The following is a 17,458-nucleotide window of genomic DNA, read 5'->3' on the forward strand; positions in this document are numbered from 1 at the left end:
CTATATTTTCACCACACCAACTGGTAAAGGCCCTCTTGATTGTTCAAAAACGAATGAGAAAGTTGCATTTTATCCACATGTGGGGCAAAGTAATCAGATGCAAATTTTGAGTTGTTTCCTTATATTAGCTAGTAGAATTGACTTTTAAATGATGATTTTGAATGATTTTTTTATTTTATTACGTTCATTTGGATTTGATTTCATTTGAATTTTTTGGTATTTTATAGTTAGTAGTTTCATCATGTTGGTGTGGTGAAACATTTTGTGTTTCACTCGGAGGCAAAGTTTGTTTAACCCTTGTGCATTGAAACCCTCGCAACGCTCAAGATTCCACTTCTCGAACCACTCGCTACGCTCGTTTTTTTTTTTTATACCACGACGGTGGCAAGCAAGCATACGGCCCGCCTGATGGTAAGCAGTCACCGTAGCCTATGGACGCCTGCAACTCCAGAGGTGTTACATGCGCGTTGCCGACCCTTTAAAAATCTGTACACTCCTTTTTTGAAGAACCTCATACTGTAGACCCTCGGGAAAACCTCGGCAGGTAGCTCATTCCACAACCGGAGCGTGAGCTCGTGGTTCAATTATATTAGCACGAGCGGTTAAACAACAACTTTGCCCCCTTGTAAAACAATTAACTATAAAACAAAGTTGTTGTTTAACCCGTCGTGCTAATATTGATACCCGAAAAGGCGTAATAAAATAAATAAATAAATATTATAGGACATTATTACACAAATTGACTAAGTCCCACAGTAAGCTCAATAAGGTTTGTGTTGAGGGTACTTAGACAACGATATACTTAAATACTTAAATACATAGAAAACACCCATGACTCAGGAACAAATATCCATGCTCATCACACGAATAAATGCCCTTACCAAGATTTCAACCCGGGACCATCAGCTTCGTAGGCAGGGTCACTACCCACTAGGCCAAACCGGTCGTCAAAAATGCGAAGATTCCAAAGAACAAACGTAGCGAGTTCTAAAAGTGAAATCTTGAGCGTTGTTAGGGTTTTAAGACACGAGTATTAAACAAACTAATATAACTTATATCTGCGGCTGTAGTACGGTAGCATTTTATCACTTGTCACTATTAAATTAAATTATAATTTATATTTTATTTCAGGCATAATACACGTGTAGCCCATGTATGTGTTAGTAACTTACATAACTATGCCTGTCACGTGTCACGTTCTAACGAGTATGTAAGTGCGAAAGTGACAGGCATATTGACAAGTGATAAAAATGCGACCGTACTACAGCCGCAGATATAAGTTATATTAGTTTATTTAATACTCGTGTCTTAAAACCCTCGCAACGCTCAAGATTTCACTTTTAGAACCACTCGCTACGTTTGTTCTTTGGAATCTTCGTATTATGGAACTCTGCTTGACTGGGCTTCCCTTTGACCGGCAGCGGCAAAGACGTCAACTGACGCGCGCGGCTACCTTTGCATCCGACATGGTTTACGATGGCCTACCGCACACAATACCGTCTTCGGGCCCCATCCTTAGGGGGCCTCGAAGGACAGACAGTAACAGTATATTTGATTACCCATGATAAATACGAGTATAATTCATATGTGCCCAATAGCTCCAGTATAACGCATTCCTGAGGTCATATTCAGGAGCAAAAAAATGTTTTATGTAACTTTTGTTCAAATCCGTTATTTCTTTTTACATCTTGGCGGAATATAAACATTACAACTAATAAGTTTTTTCTTTATTTATAGCTAAATTTTGCGAGTTTCCTATAAAACTTTAATGTCTGTCAGTAGGTGCTTATGTCTAAATCAAGTCACACAGTGGCAGCGTCGCACCCAAAAAGGCATTTTTCACGGTGAAGTAGGTATTACTTATTACAGAAACAAATTTTCAAAAGAACATTATCTCTAAAACAAGACCATTATCGGAAAACTTGGTATATTTTAGTCTATAAATGCGGCCAAGAATACATCTTTAAAATCTGTCGGGTTATTCGAGCCCACGATGTATATACCTACGGTGTGTACAAAGTGTAGGTGTACGTATAGTACGTATAAACTTTATTTATTTCAATGATAAATTGCAGTATAAATTATTCTTATGTTAATCTACATATGAATTTATATCATGATCGTCAATAATTTGGCATGCAAACATATAATTAGTTATAGGTATAGTAGCAAATACGTATTAGGTACCCTACCCTAGACACGGACTAAATATTTCCTCCGTTGGAGCTTTTAGCGAAAAGCTAATGATGAAAAGAAAACAAGGTTGAGTGAATGTTTTTTTTTATTTAAACAATATCACATCACGTTTACGATGAAACTTAATCCAAAAGAAACAGCTTCCCCTATTACGTGCGTCCAATCTCAAAAATACGTAGACCCCATTGGCTGTTTCTCAGATGGGCGGGTCGGGATGCTGTAACATGTCATGTGTTTGAGACTTCAGTTTTGTTACAGTGCGTTAAGGTTCATATTCATTTGTTACATTTTGGAAACAAGGAGATAAATTGCTACGCCTCCTGTGTTCTCTTTTTTTTAGGAAACACTTTTAGAGAGATCTCTGTGAAGATATTAGTTTCGGGGCGGAGTGTCGTGGGCGCGGGTTTCAGCTCAATAGTTCTGTTGTAATAAAACATTTGCAACAATAGGAGTAAGTGTCTAAATTCGTCATAAACAGTATTGTAAGCGCGATTAGTTACTTTAAGTAGGCACCTAATTAGTGAAAATTAGATCGTCATTTGTGATTTCTTGTGATACGAGTACGCTAGTTTAACGGTAAGTTCATTTTAATTTTGTACATGGTTTAAGAAACTTGATAACAATACCTACGTTTCATATAAAATATCATAGAAATGTTACAAAAGTGTTTGGTATCCAGTCGCTGGGCCAGGCCCGCTGGGCTGCCCTATGTAATAAACACAACACATGAGATTTTTTGTTCTCGGCGCCTTCTAGAAACGTGGGGCCTGCGCTGCCCTTCGCAGCCTGCCCCCCCGGGCCATGGCCCCCTTGGCCCTAGGATAAATACGTCCCTATTTGTATCCAATAGGAACCTACCTACTCATTGTTTACTTATAAAGAAATTAATTATGCTCTAAACCTTAATTACAAAATTAGTCTTTACAAAAGCATTCGGACCGTTCAGCCTTAAGAGGAAACTATTAGGCTTAGAGATGAGATCGGCTCTTCACGATGTTTTTATTCTTAACAGAGCTGCTTACTGTTAGGTAGGTCAGGACCTACTCAATTAGATAGCCTACCTTACCTACCTAAAAACCTCTAAGAAGCATGACAAACTAACTAGTCTCTTTTTAACTAGCATTCTAATTAATAAATATGAAACCAGGGATGCTAAGCGGCGGACGGGCGAGGGTGCCAAAATGTGCCCGGTGCCGCAACCACGGGCTCATATCCAGCCTTCGAGGACACAAGAAGGCTTGCCGCTACCGCACCTGCCAGTGCCCGAAGTGCGGACTCATCAAGGAGCGGCAGCGTATCATGGCGGCTCAGGTAATGTACCGCATCAAATCAATATCAAGCCTTCGAGGACACAAAAAGGCCTACCTATACCTACTGACGTTGCACGAGGCGGCTATGCTTTTGCTTTTGACGCGAACAATTTACACTACTTACTTAAAACTTACAATACAGCAGAATTTTGTAGATTATGAGTATTTCATTATTGATCTGTTTCATCTGGAGACTCGCCTTAACGGTTGCCTTCACTATTCCCAACAGCGGTGAACTTTTATGAGGCTTAGCATTCGCTATTGGCATAGATTCTTATATCGTAGCCCGACTCTACTCTCGACTTGAAGTTGCAAATGCATTGACAGGTTGGTGCGTATGGGGTTCAGGGTATCCGCAACATGCGCGTCCAGTATCATACCTACCCCGAATGCGTCATTCTTTTTCCCCTCGCCAGACATAATGAATATAATGATCCACGTCTCTGCATCCTTCCTTATTTTATTTAGGCGATTCATAGCGTCCTTGGCCATCCCAATGCATCTCTTTATTTCTAGTACACAACTGCTGCTAGTTCACTTGTGCATCCAGATAGCTGTAGTGAGTTTCCACGCCCGGAATGTTCCCCGTCTGAGGCATGTGTTTATTGAAATTGAAATCATTTATTGCATATCACATAGCAGGTACCTGCCGAGGTTTTCCCGAGGGTCTACAGTATGAGGTTCTTCAAAAAAGGAGTGTACAGATTTTTAAAGGGTCGGCAACGCGCATGTAACACCTCTGGAGTTGCAGGCGTCCATAGGCTACGGTGACTGCTTACCATCAGGCGGGCCGTATGCTTGCTTGCCACCGTCGTGGTATAAAAAAAAAAAAAAAGTACAGGTGTTCTTAAACCGCTTATTAAACCAATTCATTATAGGTAGGTAAGTACATAGTAGTTTGGTGTGTGATAAACTTATTATTATATTTTTTATAAAAAGGGGAAAACCAGTCTCGGGAATTCCCGGGTACATGCCCTAGGCAGGCCGCCCAAGTCAGCAAACCCTCCATACAAAAACCCCAAAAATATTCGCTTAATTCCGTGAAATAAATTAAATTTTCCGCAATAAATTAATTGCTGCGTTGCTTATTTTATGCAAGGTGCATTGGGGTAACTTCGGAAGCGGGATAATTTATAAAACCTCAACAATCGACTAAATCAGAAGTGCCTCATACTTTGGCAACACTTGTTTAAACGCTATTGTAATGCTTGTATCAAGATTTCTTCCTTGCTTAAATAGGTATTGTTACGACAGTAAAAAGTGCTTCTGCGCGTGCGTGATATTGGCAAGTTTCTAAATTCCCCGTTTTTGTTATCCCAAATGCACCTTGTAAATTAATTATTAACTGTATCCAATTCTAGCACAAACATTCCCATTCCGTCATATATACGGAAACATTACGTTAAAAGGTATCGATATCCGGTACAAGAATACGTCCGATAAAAATAACACCCAATTCTAAGGCGTTAATGCGTTTTAATGTAGTGAAATCGAGAACAGCTAATGCGCCGACAGTTTATTTGAACAAGTGGCACATGTTTACCGGAGGAGACAGGGATATCGATCTTCCCCATATCGGTTTAACACTTGACTTACAGCCGAATCAACACCGATTAAACATTATAATACTAGTTTAAACATTTGCGTGTATAGGTACTGTAAATGTGAACGATATGACAATGACATGACGTGATTTTGTAGAATCTAGGTGAAACACTAGGTACCCCAACCAGGGCCCTTATTCGACATGCTAAAAGTGACGTTTCGTGTTGATTTCCATTTGATGTGAGAAATATTGTGACTTGTCGAATTGCTATTATCACCACCTGTCAGTGAACAATATCCACACTAGAGGCGGGGCGTTGTACCGGAATAGTTTTTAGAACAGGTTATTTGTAATAGACTACTTTTAGCTTGTCGAGTATTTAAAAGTACGGACTTTGATTTCTGAAATAAAACAAATATGAAAATTTTATCACCTCGTACCTCCATTCTTACCGTTACTTTAGGTAAAATAAAATTTTGTTAACAGATGGTCGTCTGGGTGTCTGTTGTATCTAAAAATAATGTAATAATATATAACAAAAATATGACAAAAGATTCATAGCCTTCACTCAAAACGTCACCATATTTCCGACCCTTACCGAAATAATAAGTCGATATTTGTATAAATAATCCTTATTTGTAAGACGCCTAAGCACGGCAAATACGTAAACTGCCTATTGGGGGTCATACTCGTAAAACTGGTATTTTAGACGTACTTTTGGTACGAGTAACAGAGACGTACTTTTGGTACGCAGTCCCAGCTCTAGTCAGGATTCTAGTTGTCAAATATAAGCGTGTCGAATACGTATTAGTTAACTGACAAATGAAATTAGATCAACGGTAGACTTTTTTGTTGATGGGTATGGCTGCCATGTTTGGATTTATGACATTTAAAAGGGGATCCTAAGGCAGAGAGCAGTTTTTTCTGTACGATTTTGATTCTTCTACTGGACGCAAGATGGAGTTAGCTGCCAAATTCCGATCAGGCTGACACAACTAGGAAGAAAAAAGTTTTGTATGGAATTTGTTTCGCAAATCATGGCCAACGAAGAAAAAGAAAACGTCAGTCCTATTTATTCTGTCAAGTTTACATCAAGTCTACTGTCAGCCTAATTGCTTTCTTTGTTTTGAAGGCTTCAATGTTTTGTTCGGGTATTTCGTGTAATTTCTTTATTATTTAGTGAAAAAATCGAAAATAGTCAACCGTGATCAGAGTAAAGAGCGAGTTTGTTACAATGCCAGCCAGAAAACGGTTTACTAAGTGTGAAATATGTGGCAAGCGAGCCACTCGAGAAAATCACGAAAAAAGGGATTTTATGGCGAAATTTCCCTTGGATGAAGACTGGTAAGTATTGCTTTAGATACTTTTGACCTTATTTTGGGTCAGCAGGCTATAAACACATCGAAAATTAGATATTTTACATTATTTTTCGTTGTGAACTAGGGATGTACTATAACTATCGATAACTATAGTTTTATTCGTATATCAGTGTAAATAATTAAATTAAATATGTGAAATTTCCTTAGAACTAGCATGCAATATGACCATAATTAATTCGTCGAAGATTAATAATGCATAAATTATCTATTACTTATGCATTAATGGTCATTAGTTAACATATTTTTTTTATCTAGTGATTATTTAATATATTAACCTAAAATGTAAGAAAATGAATCTCTGTTTTTATGATAAATAAAGAAATATTATAGGACATTATTACACAAACTGACTTAGTACTAAAGTATGAATGGCATGTGTTGTGGGTACTTAGACAACAATATATATATATACCCACAACACATGCCATTCATACTTTAGTACTAAGTCAGTTTGTGTAATAATGTATATATATATATGTACATAGACCTAATTTATAAGTATTTATAAATACATAGAAAATACCCATGTCTCAGGAACAAATTTGAACCTGGGACCATCGGCTTCATAGGCAGGGTCGCTGCCAACAAGGCCAGACCCGTTCTCATGATTAACAGACATATAAATACATAAAAAGTTAAAGCATTGATAAAGGGTTGTTGATAACTGGATGCCGAAAAACATGATTTATAGATGCATATTAGCGCGAAATAATCAGTTGATCATCTCATTAGCAAACACATGGAATATAAACTGTAGATAAAGTCATGTTTTTCCAAGGCTGTATGTTTTCAGATGCAGGCAGTGGGCCAAATTTGTTGGGAACGAAGACCTGATACATCTTCCCATAGAAAAGTTACATTTATTCAAACATGTATGTGCACATCATTATGAAAATCAAGCATTTAATAAAATAAAATAAAAACACGACTTAAAAACTGTATTAAAATAATTCGGGTCCACATTAAGCCCGACCAGATAGTAGTCCAATTAAGAACTATCCACTATATAACATACAACTTAAATGTGGACTCGATGCTAACCTGATTTCGACTACAAAATTTGTAGACAGGAGCCTATCCTCCCCATTTTATCGATATCGATAAGAATCGTAAGCGTGTAGCGTACTACACTATTTAAATCGCTTATGTTGGTACTATGGTTCTTTGACAGTTCTTTGTCGTACATTTTGGTAATGATTTGCGAACAAACTGATTCCACTCGCTAGTATGGAAATCCCGTCTCTTAAAACTTAGTGATTATATGCTCTTTGACAATGACATGCAGTTGCGTCGATGTAGATCTATCATAATAACGTACATGTGACGCATGTGACAATTGTCCAGGATGAAAAAAATATCTTGACAATTAACATAAAGCAATACAATACCACAAAATGTCAACAAGAAAACAGATTTATTATAAAAATACAAATTGTATACAAAGCTTCATTTTAAAACCAATGGTCGTGGGTTCTAACCCCGGCTCTTAACAATGTGCATCTTGTAACATGTACCGATTGCTTTTCAGTAAAGTAAAATATATTATCATGAGGAAGATGGAGTATCCCCAATAAGGTATATTTTCCCCTCTGGGTTAGAAGGTCAGATAGTAGTGAGACAGGGAGATATATTGAAGAATGCGGAAAAACAAGCATTTATTGTGTTGTTAGGCTAGTTTTTTTTTCAAAATTTGAAAACGAACGCAACAGCATGCTCAAAGCCCCCTGTGAGTCAGAATCTGTTAAATTTAGGCTTAAGACGAAACAGGAGCTGAGCCCGTACACAAATTTGAGATTTTTAGGTAAAAGGTAAAAAATATCGCCGTCGCGCTGACGAGTGTGGCACCCCGTACCTAGCTAGAGACTATCCCTTGTGTGTGTACCAACAAACCAAATTTTAGACAAATATGATACGTCTTCTTCTTCTTTGTCGTTGTACTCTTTGCAGAGCGTCGTGGTCAACTGCTGATATCAGGCGCAGATGTTGCTTGCCGTACGATTTCTCGCCATTTTTCGCGGTTGGGGGCCATTCTGGCAAATGCGTTCAGGGGACCCTTCATGGCAGATTTGATTTGGTCAGTCCATCGCATAGGTGGCCTTTTGCGCGGTCTTTTTCCGTTTGCTCTACCCTGCACCACTAGACGCTCTATGGAGTCGTTGTTCCTCCTCGAGACATGACCGAAAAAACTGAGTATGCGGGTCTTTACGAGAGTCGGAAGGCGCTGCTTGATACGGAGTTCTTTAAGGATGGAGACATTAGTCCGAAACTCGGTCCAGGATATCCCCAGAATTTTCCTCCAGCACCATATTTCTAGGGCGTCTATCGTCTTCTCCTCTGTTTTTCGGATAGTCCAGGTCTCCGCAGCGTATAAGAATATAGGAAAAACGAGGGCCCGTACAAGCCGAACCTTCGTGGTGTTTGTGACGTTTCGGTGATACGTAGCCTATACGTAAAAACTAGCCAAGACAAATCCTTTATAATTTCAGGATTTTCTACACAGCACAGAACATGGCACCCATATAGATCTCAATTCCGTTGTCGGCGAGTCAACAACGAGACATATTCTTAATATTGAACTTAATTGGTTCTCATTTCACATTTATGTTTTAAATTAATTATAGGCATAGACATACCATATCCTATTGTAAGTACAAAGTTTCAGAGCAATCTAGCTAGCCGATTTAAAATGAGAGCGAAACTACATTTGTATGGAGAACCGAATTTGCTGCGGACGCACAATGTAGCATAATCGGATTAGGACCAACCTCGAAATCTCTGTAACAGTCATGAAATTTATTATGTATATAAATTAAAGGCCCCTTTTTCATGCCCAAACCATTTAACATTTGGGGACCTCGAGGAATCCGAGCCATTTTGGAAAATGTGTACCATCAACACAACAGTGAACATTAAAACTTATTAAATTCTACACAAAAAAGTCCTCGATATCTTTGCGGAACAATACATCTTGTTATAGAGAATACTTGCTGAATCTAAGTTTAACGCTTATACACTTCCAGGGGACATTCTCTTAAAAGGAAACTCGGAGGAATATGAATTCTATTTTTAACTATACATTTGTACGTGGTCTACCCCAATATTAACATTTTACTCTACTGCGACTAAACCAGAAAGAAGGGTTATGGGTGTAAGTACTGATGATTCAGTACACCCAGTAGCTAGGTATTAGGATACTGGACGGATTTTTTTAAATGACATATCGTTAGATTCCTCTTGCCATTCACAACCTACTTTTACTTGTTCTATTAAAGAAAAATCAATACAGCCGCCTTGAGAGGACTCCGAATATTAAATCATATTTTTTCTTCTAGCGCCTAAACTATTGAGCGGAGTACAGTAAAACAGACATCAGTAGATCCACAGTTAGTATACAAGTGCTATGCAATACAAAGTTACTAAAATTAACGGAAGAAAAAAGTTTAGGGCTAAATAATACGTCATTTAAAAAATCCGTCCAGTATCCTAAGCTACAGGCTGTCCTGAATCCTCAGTACTTATACCCATAACCCTACTTTCTGGTTAAGTTGCAGTCAAGTAAAATATTGATATTGGGGTAGATTATGTACAAATGTATAGTTAAAAGTGGAATTTTTATTCTTCCAAGTTTCCTATTAAGAGAATATCCCATGAAAGGGTATAAGGGCTAAATCTGGGTTTAGCAAGTATTTTTTAAAGCAAGATCATTTTTTTCGCAAAGATGTCTAAAACTATTTTATGTAGAATTTTATAAGCTTGAATGTTGCCTTACACGATTATTGAATAAAGAACGTAGATTTAGAGTAAAACGCGAATTTCTCCTGGATGGTCCACATTTTCCAAGATGGCTGTGGTTCCTCGAGGTCCCCAAATGTCAAATGGTGTGGGCATGAAAAAGGGGCCTTTAACGTATATACATACCAAATTTCATGACTGTTCAGACATTTCGAGTTTGGTCCTAATCCGACTGTGCTAATGCCACTATGTACGTAAACTGTAACTGTACTGCGGACTCAACCTTCTCGTTATAATTTTTTAAGTATTAACGTTGACATAGTAACGTAAATAATAAACACGTCAATTGAAGTAAACAATATTATTATATGCAAGAAAATTTTGCAAAATAGGTACATTAATGATTAATATGTAAAACACCATTAATTATTGAATTAAAATTATGATTTTGTGTTAAAAAATATGAGACCAATGATACAGCCCGACTACACGAGCTACATATTAAAAATGATTATCATGGAAACAGGTGAAATACACAGGTGAACAAAGTTATAGTAAAATAGGTGCATAATTTCAGAGCTTGCCTGGCCCACCTGTACCACCTACCATGACCACGGCCGTCTCCTACTATTATTTTTTTCTAATACCTATGGCCTTACTAGCAAACAGTATTCCATGTTCTTGATCCAGAATTTAAACCCTTAACTACATATTTGTGGCACTTGGGGTTGAATTTGAAACTCTAGGGCACTAGCGTGGCTCTATGAGAGCGCCTTATATAGGCTTCTGGTGACCAGAGGATCAGCATTGTTAACCAGCGCGGAAATACGCCCAGCCTTCTGAGCACCTTACCGAGCGACCAGAATATAGGGCAAATATTTTATGTATACGTTTTTGACTTAAGTGTTTTTATCATGTTTTATATTTAAACTTACAGATGTCGAACTACCAGCAAAGTTTTTGAAGAGGTGTAGTTTTTATATTTCCTGGTACCAAACTGATACAGGAAATTGGAACATCAGTAAATAATCTACACCGAAGACAATGAAATATAGTCACATAATACTTTAATGTTTTATTTTATTAAAGAAATCGGTAAAAAAATGTGTTAACTGAAAAAGATAAATTTTATTTTATTTGTAGTTGAATAACAAAATATGTATTTAATCTCCTTTTAACATAGGAATTCTCTTTGTGTAGGTACATATAAATAATAGGTACTTAGGTCTTGGTAAGTAATATAGACAGTACAGTAGGTCTTATCTTAATAATTTGAGATCTCATACATGCGTTCCGATATAGCTGATGGCGACTGTACATACAATGGGGTCGCGTATACGAGTACAAAGAACATTAAAATAGTTGTTGATAGACCAAGTGAGCGAGCTACTATGGTACCTATCTTTATATCAATTTTATGCATTATGTAATAGCGCAATACAGATTTTTTTTTGACAAATGTAGTATTATTTTTATAGTAATAAAGGTTATTCATGAACCATCTCGTAATTTAAAAAAACGGACTTTATCTCTAAATCATATGCCTTATATTTACAGATGTGTTAGGTTACAACTTGGTTCGTGAACGTGGTTTAGAAGCAACTTGAGACTGGGTGCGGAGTAAATTGCATGAATTTTTTTTACAATTTTGAGCGTTTATAGGAGAATATGTGGAGCGAGCATTATTCGACGTGTAGGTGTGGGTTCAACAAAAAGATCGCATGTCAATAGTTCTTTATTGTCGTTAAAATTCAATTAATAATCGCCTTTATCGACCATCAACTGTGTGGTCACTTTTTAATTGATTGACGTTGTCAGGTACAGTTTCACTACTCGCCGCCGCATTGTTCATAGCGCATTACTTATCCTATCGAATACAAGATGTCGCTGATTCCTGTAAACTTATGTTTAAAAAAAAAAGACGCTTTACTCTATGCCATATATTGTAGGAAAGGAAGGGTATTCCCTGTCGTACGTCAAAAAATCCAAGATGGTGCCCAAGCCCATGGACAAAAAAGTCTAGCAATAAAATCAACACTTGTCAAAATTTGACATTAGCAATCCACAGTCAGGTGACAATCAAATCAAACCGAACCACTTCGAGTTCAGAGCCATTTCAAACTATATAGTAGTAATAAACAAAGTTGATTTTTGTTTGATTATTTTTTCTATGAATGAGTTTTGATTGTTCCAAATGATAATATCCACAGTTGATAGAATCAACACTTGATACAATCAACATGCGATAGAATCAAGTGTTGATTTGATGTGGACGCGAAATTTGACAGTTGTGCATCTCGAATAAGGCCCCTGTGGTGGGTCGTTGACGGTTTTCGCTTCAACGAAACGAAACGTTAACTTAGAAAACGTCAACTAGTTGAAAAACTAGTTAATTTCGTCAAGTAAGTTTTTGGCGTTTTTGCTTTAACTGAAGAGAAAAAGGCTTTCGCGTCAACGGAATCTAGTCAGTTGAATTGTCGATCAACGAAGTATCTTTCAATCAACGTCGACTAATTCAATCTCGTTTTCGAGCTCTTGCTGTTACGTCTTTGCTTCTCGCTCGCACTGGCGTCAAAGGAATCGGGTAGAGTTGAATCAAAAAATGAAAGGAATGTTGATCTCAACTATACTGCCATGCCATTAGCTTAGCGTTCCATTTCGATTACGTTTGTACGTTAAAGTCGTCAACTAGTTGAGTCTGTTACACAAAACGTTTCGTTCGTTGACGAACGAAGAACGTTTTATCAAATAGTTCGTTGAATCAACGACCACCACTAACCCCAACCTAATCTATGTAATCTGACAGTGCACCATGTCAGTCTCGAACGATCTCTACTGAATAGGATCAGTTCAAGCTAAATCCGCACCAACTTGGTAAGCGTCAGAGTGTGGAAGTCCCACCTTGCCCATAAAATTCACGTGTCCGTCAGATCTGCCTGGCAGGTGTGTGTTACCGACATCTCTAGCAATGGATTGGATGGACACTGGCGCGAATTCTGATGTGTTAATTAATTACCTAGTTACACTTAGTTACAGTCATATTACTCACACAAATTGATTATATTTCTTACCAAATTGTTATTTGTCACAAATTGTTTACAGTTTACCAGTAAATGTACCTACCTGTTACCAGATAGAATCTAACCTAACCAGATTTACTCGAGCTTGATTCCGAAATGCGATAGTGAACGCATATGGTATTCCAGAGGCGTCCAGTTATTTGATTAGCGCGGATCGAGTTCTGTTTGCGGCCGACATCGGCTCCCGAGGGGTCACCGCGCAAACATTTATGTTTGTCATTGATTTTCCGCTAAATTAATTTATCAACGAGCCGGGATTCTAATCGAATTTCATCGGTAGGGATTCATGGTGAAATATCTCGTGCGTAATAGTAGCCGAGTAAGCAGTTGTTTATTTATTCTTTCACAAGTCGGTTTTCGCACGAGATTAATAATTACAGAGTGTACACATTCTGAAAGCGTAGTAATTATATAGTAACGCAACTTGTTAGTCAGTTAATAAGAACCAGGAAAACTATACTCATCCCTTTCTTTTGGGTGCTAGTACTAGCGTAAGACGAAGACAGTATGATTATTTCTGTCTTTGTTTGTGGGCCAAACTATACCATCTAATCTAATCGATCTCTGTTCTTTCTGACAGGTAGCCTTAAAGAGGCAGCAGGCAGCGGAAGACAAAATAGCCCTGCATCTGGCCTCCGTTGAAAGCGGGACTGCGCTGGAGGCTCTGCCCCCTGGCCGCATATACGGCATGAGGGTCACCGGGCCATGTCCAAGCCCTGACCAGCCCGACTCAGCGGCCGATGACCACACGGTAAGGTTCCGTCCCTGTCAGTAGGTCGATCCGAGACCTGGAGAGCTAAACGTCACCGAAATTGGGCGACATGGTTTTACGAAGTCACTGGTCGCCAAGCAAAAAGCCGTTAGATTCCTCGCTTAGAAAAGAAAGAAAGAAATACTTCGATATTTACTTAAGCGAGGTTTAGACTAGTAAGAACTTGCATGCAACTTTCATTACATACTTACTTTTCAATACATAGCGGTATCTGATCAAACTTTTGAATGCAATTTACTTTAGTCCAAGTATCTACTTCTAGAAGTGTGTGTACGAATAATCATCGTATGCACTTAATTTACGTATTATATTGTCCGTAGCCTATACACATCGACAGCGAGACGAGCGATTCTCTGCCCGACTGCTGCGCGGCTTCTCCGGATTCCTGCGGCAACACCTCAACCTCTCCGAGGCCACGGTACGATTTCGACTTTTTCTTTCAGTACTTAAAATGAAAAGATTTTTTACAAGCTTTTATTAAATGTGTCGTGTTATCAGACTTTTATACAAATTGGTAGGTTTGAAGAGCTCGTCATTCTGGATGGATTAAACACGAAATCCAAATTTGGGACAACTAAATGTAGTTATGTAAATTCCCGTTAATAGCGTAACTAAGTGAAATATTTTGGAGGACAATTATGGTGCGCTTACATTGTACAGTCAGCGTCAAATACTTCGTAGCAGTCAAAGTAGCCAAATAGTTCGGTACACCATATATTTAGTATGGTGTACCGAACTATTTGACCACTTTGACTGCTACGAAGTATTTGACGCTGACTGTACAGAATAGAGAACCAACTATCTATCCACCAAATTTTATCAGAATCTTAGACCTTAGATAATGCCTTAAGGCATTAACTCCACCATGTGTACCTAATGTTTTATGTGCAATAAAGTATAAAATAAATGAATAAAAATGAAAAAACGACAACTAAATAAATAAAAAATAGCCCATTTAGCACATGTGGGTAAAATATTGCAAGCGACATTTTGCGCCATTGAGCTGATGTGGTGATGGACACCGGCATTGGCCATAGGAACTCGTAATACGTACATGCTCTTTAGGGTCATCTCGATCGAAATTATATGTTTTTTTTTTTTACAAAAAACATGAATATAGTTTCTTAAGTTTCTATAGCCGCATTATCAGAAATGAATATTCCAATCTGTCCCGTATATACCAGCTTAATCACACGTTTTAGCGCCTCGCACTACCTATTATATTTTATACAGTGTTAGTGGCAGCGAAGAAGCCGAGGCAGAAGCTTCCGTGAGCACAGCAGGTCTCGAGATGCTGAGCAAGTTGTTCCCGGGCAAGAAGCGCTCAGTGCTGGAGCTAGTTCTACGTCGGTGCAATCACGATCTGCTGCGTGCTGTTGAGCATTGCAATGTGCAACATGTAAGTGACTGTGTTCATGTTACAAATTTCTACCCGCTATTTCTATTTTTATACTACTTGGGCCACAAATTGGCTCATCCTACAACGCCATAGGGGTGGTCTTTGACCCTTATACTCAACATAACTTTAATTCTGTGAAAATTAAGTCGGTACCTTATATACTTACCTATATATATATATATGTATCATTGTCATTAATGAAGCGGGTATTTAGGGTTCTCAAGGGTCGGCAACGCTTAAGGGGGAAGAATAGCTTTTGAAATCGAACGAAATAACGGTAATTTTTCTATGTAATTCTATTTTGGGAGAAAACGTTTTCCACTTATAAAATTGATTTTGATGTCGATCGCTTCAGCATAATATATTCTAGGTTTATAGGTATCGTTTTTTTGAACAAAAGGGTTTTTGTTTGTAGATTTGCAAATTTTGAAAAATAGGAGAACGTATAAACCTAGTTTTTCATTGTGTCAATAACATACTTGAAAATATTTGAAAGCCGAAAAACGTTTTCTCCCGAAATAGAAGTCCTTCTAAAGTGGCTCCTATGATGTTGCTTATGTCGACGAGCGACGTTGACCGCTTTCCATCAGGCTCGTCTGCTCGTTTGCTGTCTAAACTGTAACATAACATTAAGAAAAATGTTGCTATTTATTCTCATAAACTTACAATCGCTTAATTTCAGGCCCAAACCGACAAAACATTACTGGCCAGCGCCGGTGCAAGCACCAGCTACGATTCCGTATCGAGCTCCGAAGAGCGCTGGTCAGCTTTTAGACCAGTCGGGCCGCGGCCATTGCTACAGCAACTACCTGCGTTAGTCATGGGCCGGGTCTGTGGTTCAGAGTGGTTGGTGCCCCTGCCTGCGCTGCCGGCGCTGTCTGGACCTCTGCTACTGCCATTGCAGCATCAACCTCCGGTTTGCAACCCCTGCACGCCTGACTGTAGGCAATGTAATCGACACTAAATTGGATAAGTTGTAAAGAGGAAGCTAATTGTCTGTATTTATCGGGAACCGACTGTTTTCCGGCCTGTCGGACCACGGCCATTGCTGCAACCACTAGTACCTGCGCTAGTCATGGGTTGAGTGACTCGAGTGTGCTGCTATGAGGTAGTGTTACCTACCTCTGCCTGCGCTGCCGGCGCTGTCCGGACCCTTACTGCTGCCGTTTGCGTTTGCCTGTTTGCAACCCCTGCCACCAGCCTGCCACAGAATAAATTATAGTACTCCTGCGGCAATGTTATTTAATCGACATTAAATTTGATAAATTTTAAGTACTTAATTGAATTCAAATTTAATTTTAATTATTAAGATAAGATAATTATTAAGGTTATATATTTAGGCTTATTGATTATTTTTAATGCCAAAGAAAATTGCCAAATATTAGTTATGTATGTACTATAATTAAGGAACTACTATAGGAATATAATCTTGTTTTACAGTATAAGTATTAACCTGTATTTTAATAACATTTATCGGTTATGCAATTTATTACAGCTTAATTAAATGTATTAGATGTTACCTGTGTTGTTTTTACTAATATAAATCCTTTAATTTTAACAGTATCCTATACTATAATTAAATAAAAATCTATTACTATAAATACAGGGTGGGCAAATAAGAGCGATACACTTTGTTATTAAATTTTAATTACATTAAGTGCAAAATGTATTACTTAAATGTTTTTTCATAAATATTTATTATTCAAGGTTGGCAATTATATGTATAAGGAAAATAATTTCTGCCAAACGTCTACCTGTAGCAGCAAGCAATTTTTTCTCAAATGTTTGTGTTGTTTAAAACACGGTTTTTTGCTCGATTATTTTCGGGAAAAAGTGACAGTAATTGGCACCCAAATTCCCCAAATTTTGCAGCTCCTGACTTATTTCTATGAGGAAAATTACGCGTCTATGCTAACAAGCCGATGAAATTTAAACAAATAAAACCGACTATCTGACACAAATTTAGTAAGATAACGCCGAAAATATGCTGAAAATTACGATAAGGCCTACATTTGCCTGGTGTTAGAGGTGGACATACTCGTAT

The 17,458-nt window shown here is 38.0% G+C and overlaps 1 protein-coding gene and 1 long non-coding RNA gene across 3 annotated transcripts; one reads left to right on the plus strand and one right to left on the minus strand.

Moving 5' to 3' along the window:
* The first annotated feature begins 2,585 nt into the window (after nt 1–2,585).
* Nucleotides 2,586–16,543, plus strand: LOC133533594 (doublesex- and mab-3-related transcription factor dmd-4-like). 2 transcript variants are annotated; one of them, XM_061872595.1, is made up of 6 exons: nt 2,586–2,772; nt 3,344–3,507; nt 13,824–13,994; nt 14,336–14,433; nt 15,249–15,414; nt 16,097–16,543. In XM_061872595.1, exons 2-6 carry the CDS (start codon nt 3,346–3,348, stop codon nt 16,376–16,378), a joined length of 879 nt encoding a protein of 292 aa, XP_061728579.1. In that variant the 5' UTR covers nt 2,586–2,772; nt 3,344–3,345; the 3' UTR covers nt 16,379–16,543. The 2 variants fall into 2 exon arrangements, with proteins under 2 accessions (XP_061728579.1, XP_061728578.1); XM_061872594.1 differs by lacking the exon at nt 2,586–2,772 and having other exon boundaries at nt 2,871–3,507.
* On the minus strand, nt 15,553–16,622 carry LOC133533595 (uncharacterized). Its single transcript, XR_009801902.1, has 3 exons — nt 16,537–16,622; nt 16,224–16,353; nt 15,553–16,030 (listed from the first exon to the last, which is right to left on the minus strand). It is a non-coding gene; the product is annotated as an uncharacterized LOC133533595 (long non-coding RNA).
* Nucleotides 16,623–17,458: the final 836 nt, after the last annotated feature.

The sequence above is a fragment of the Cydia pomonella genome, unplaced genomic scaffold, assembly GCF_033807575.1.
Source record: "Cydia pomonella isolate Wapato2018A unplaced genomic scaffold, ilCydPomo1 PGA_scaffold_183, whole genome shotgun sequence".
Classification (NCBI taxonomy): Eukaryota; Metazoa; Arthropoda; class Insecta; order Lepidoptera; family Tortricidae; genus Cydia; species Cydia pomonella.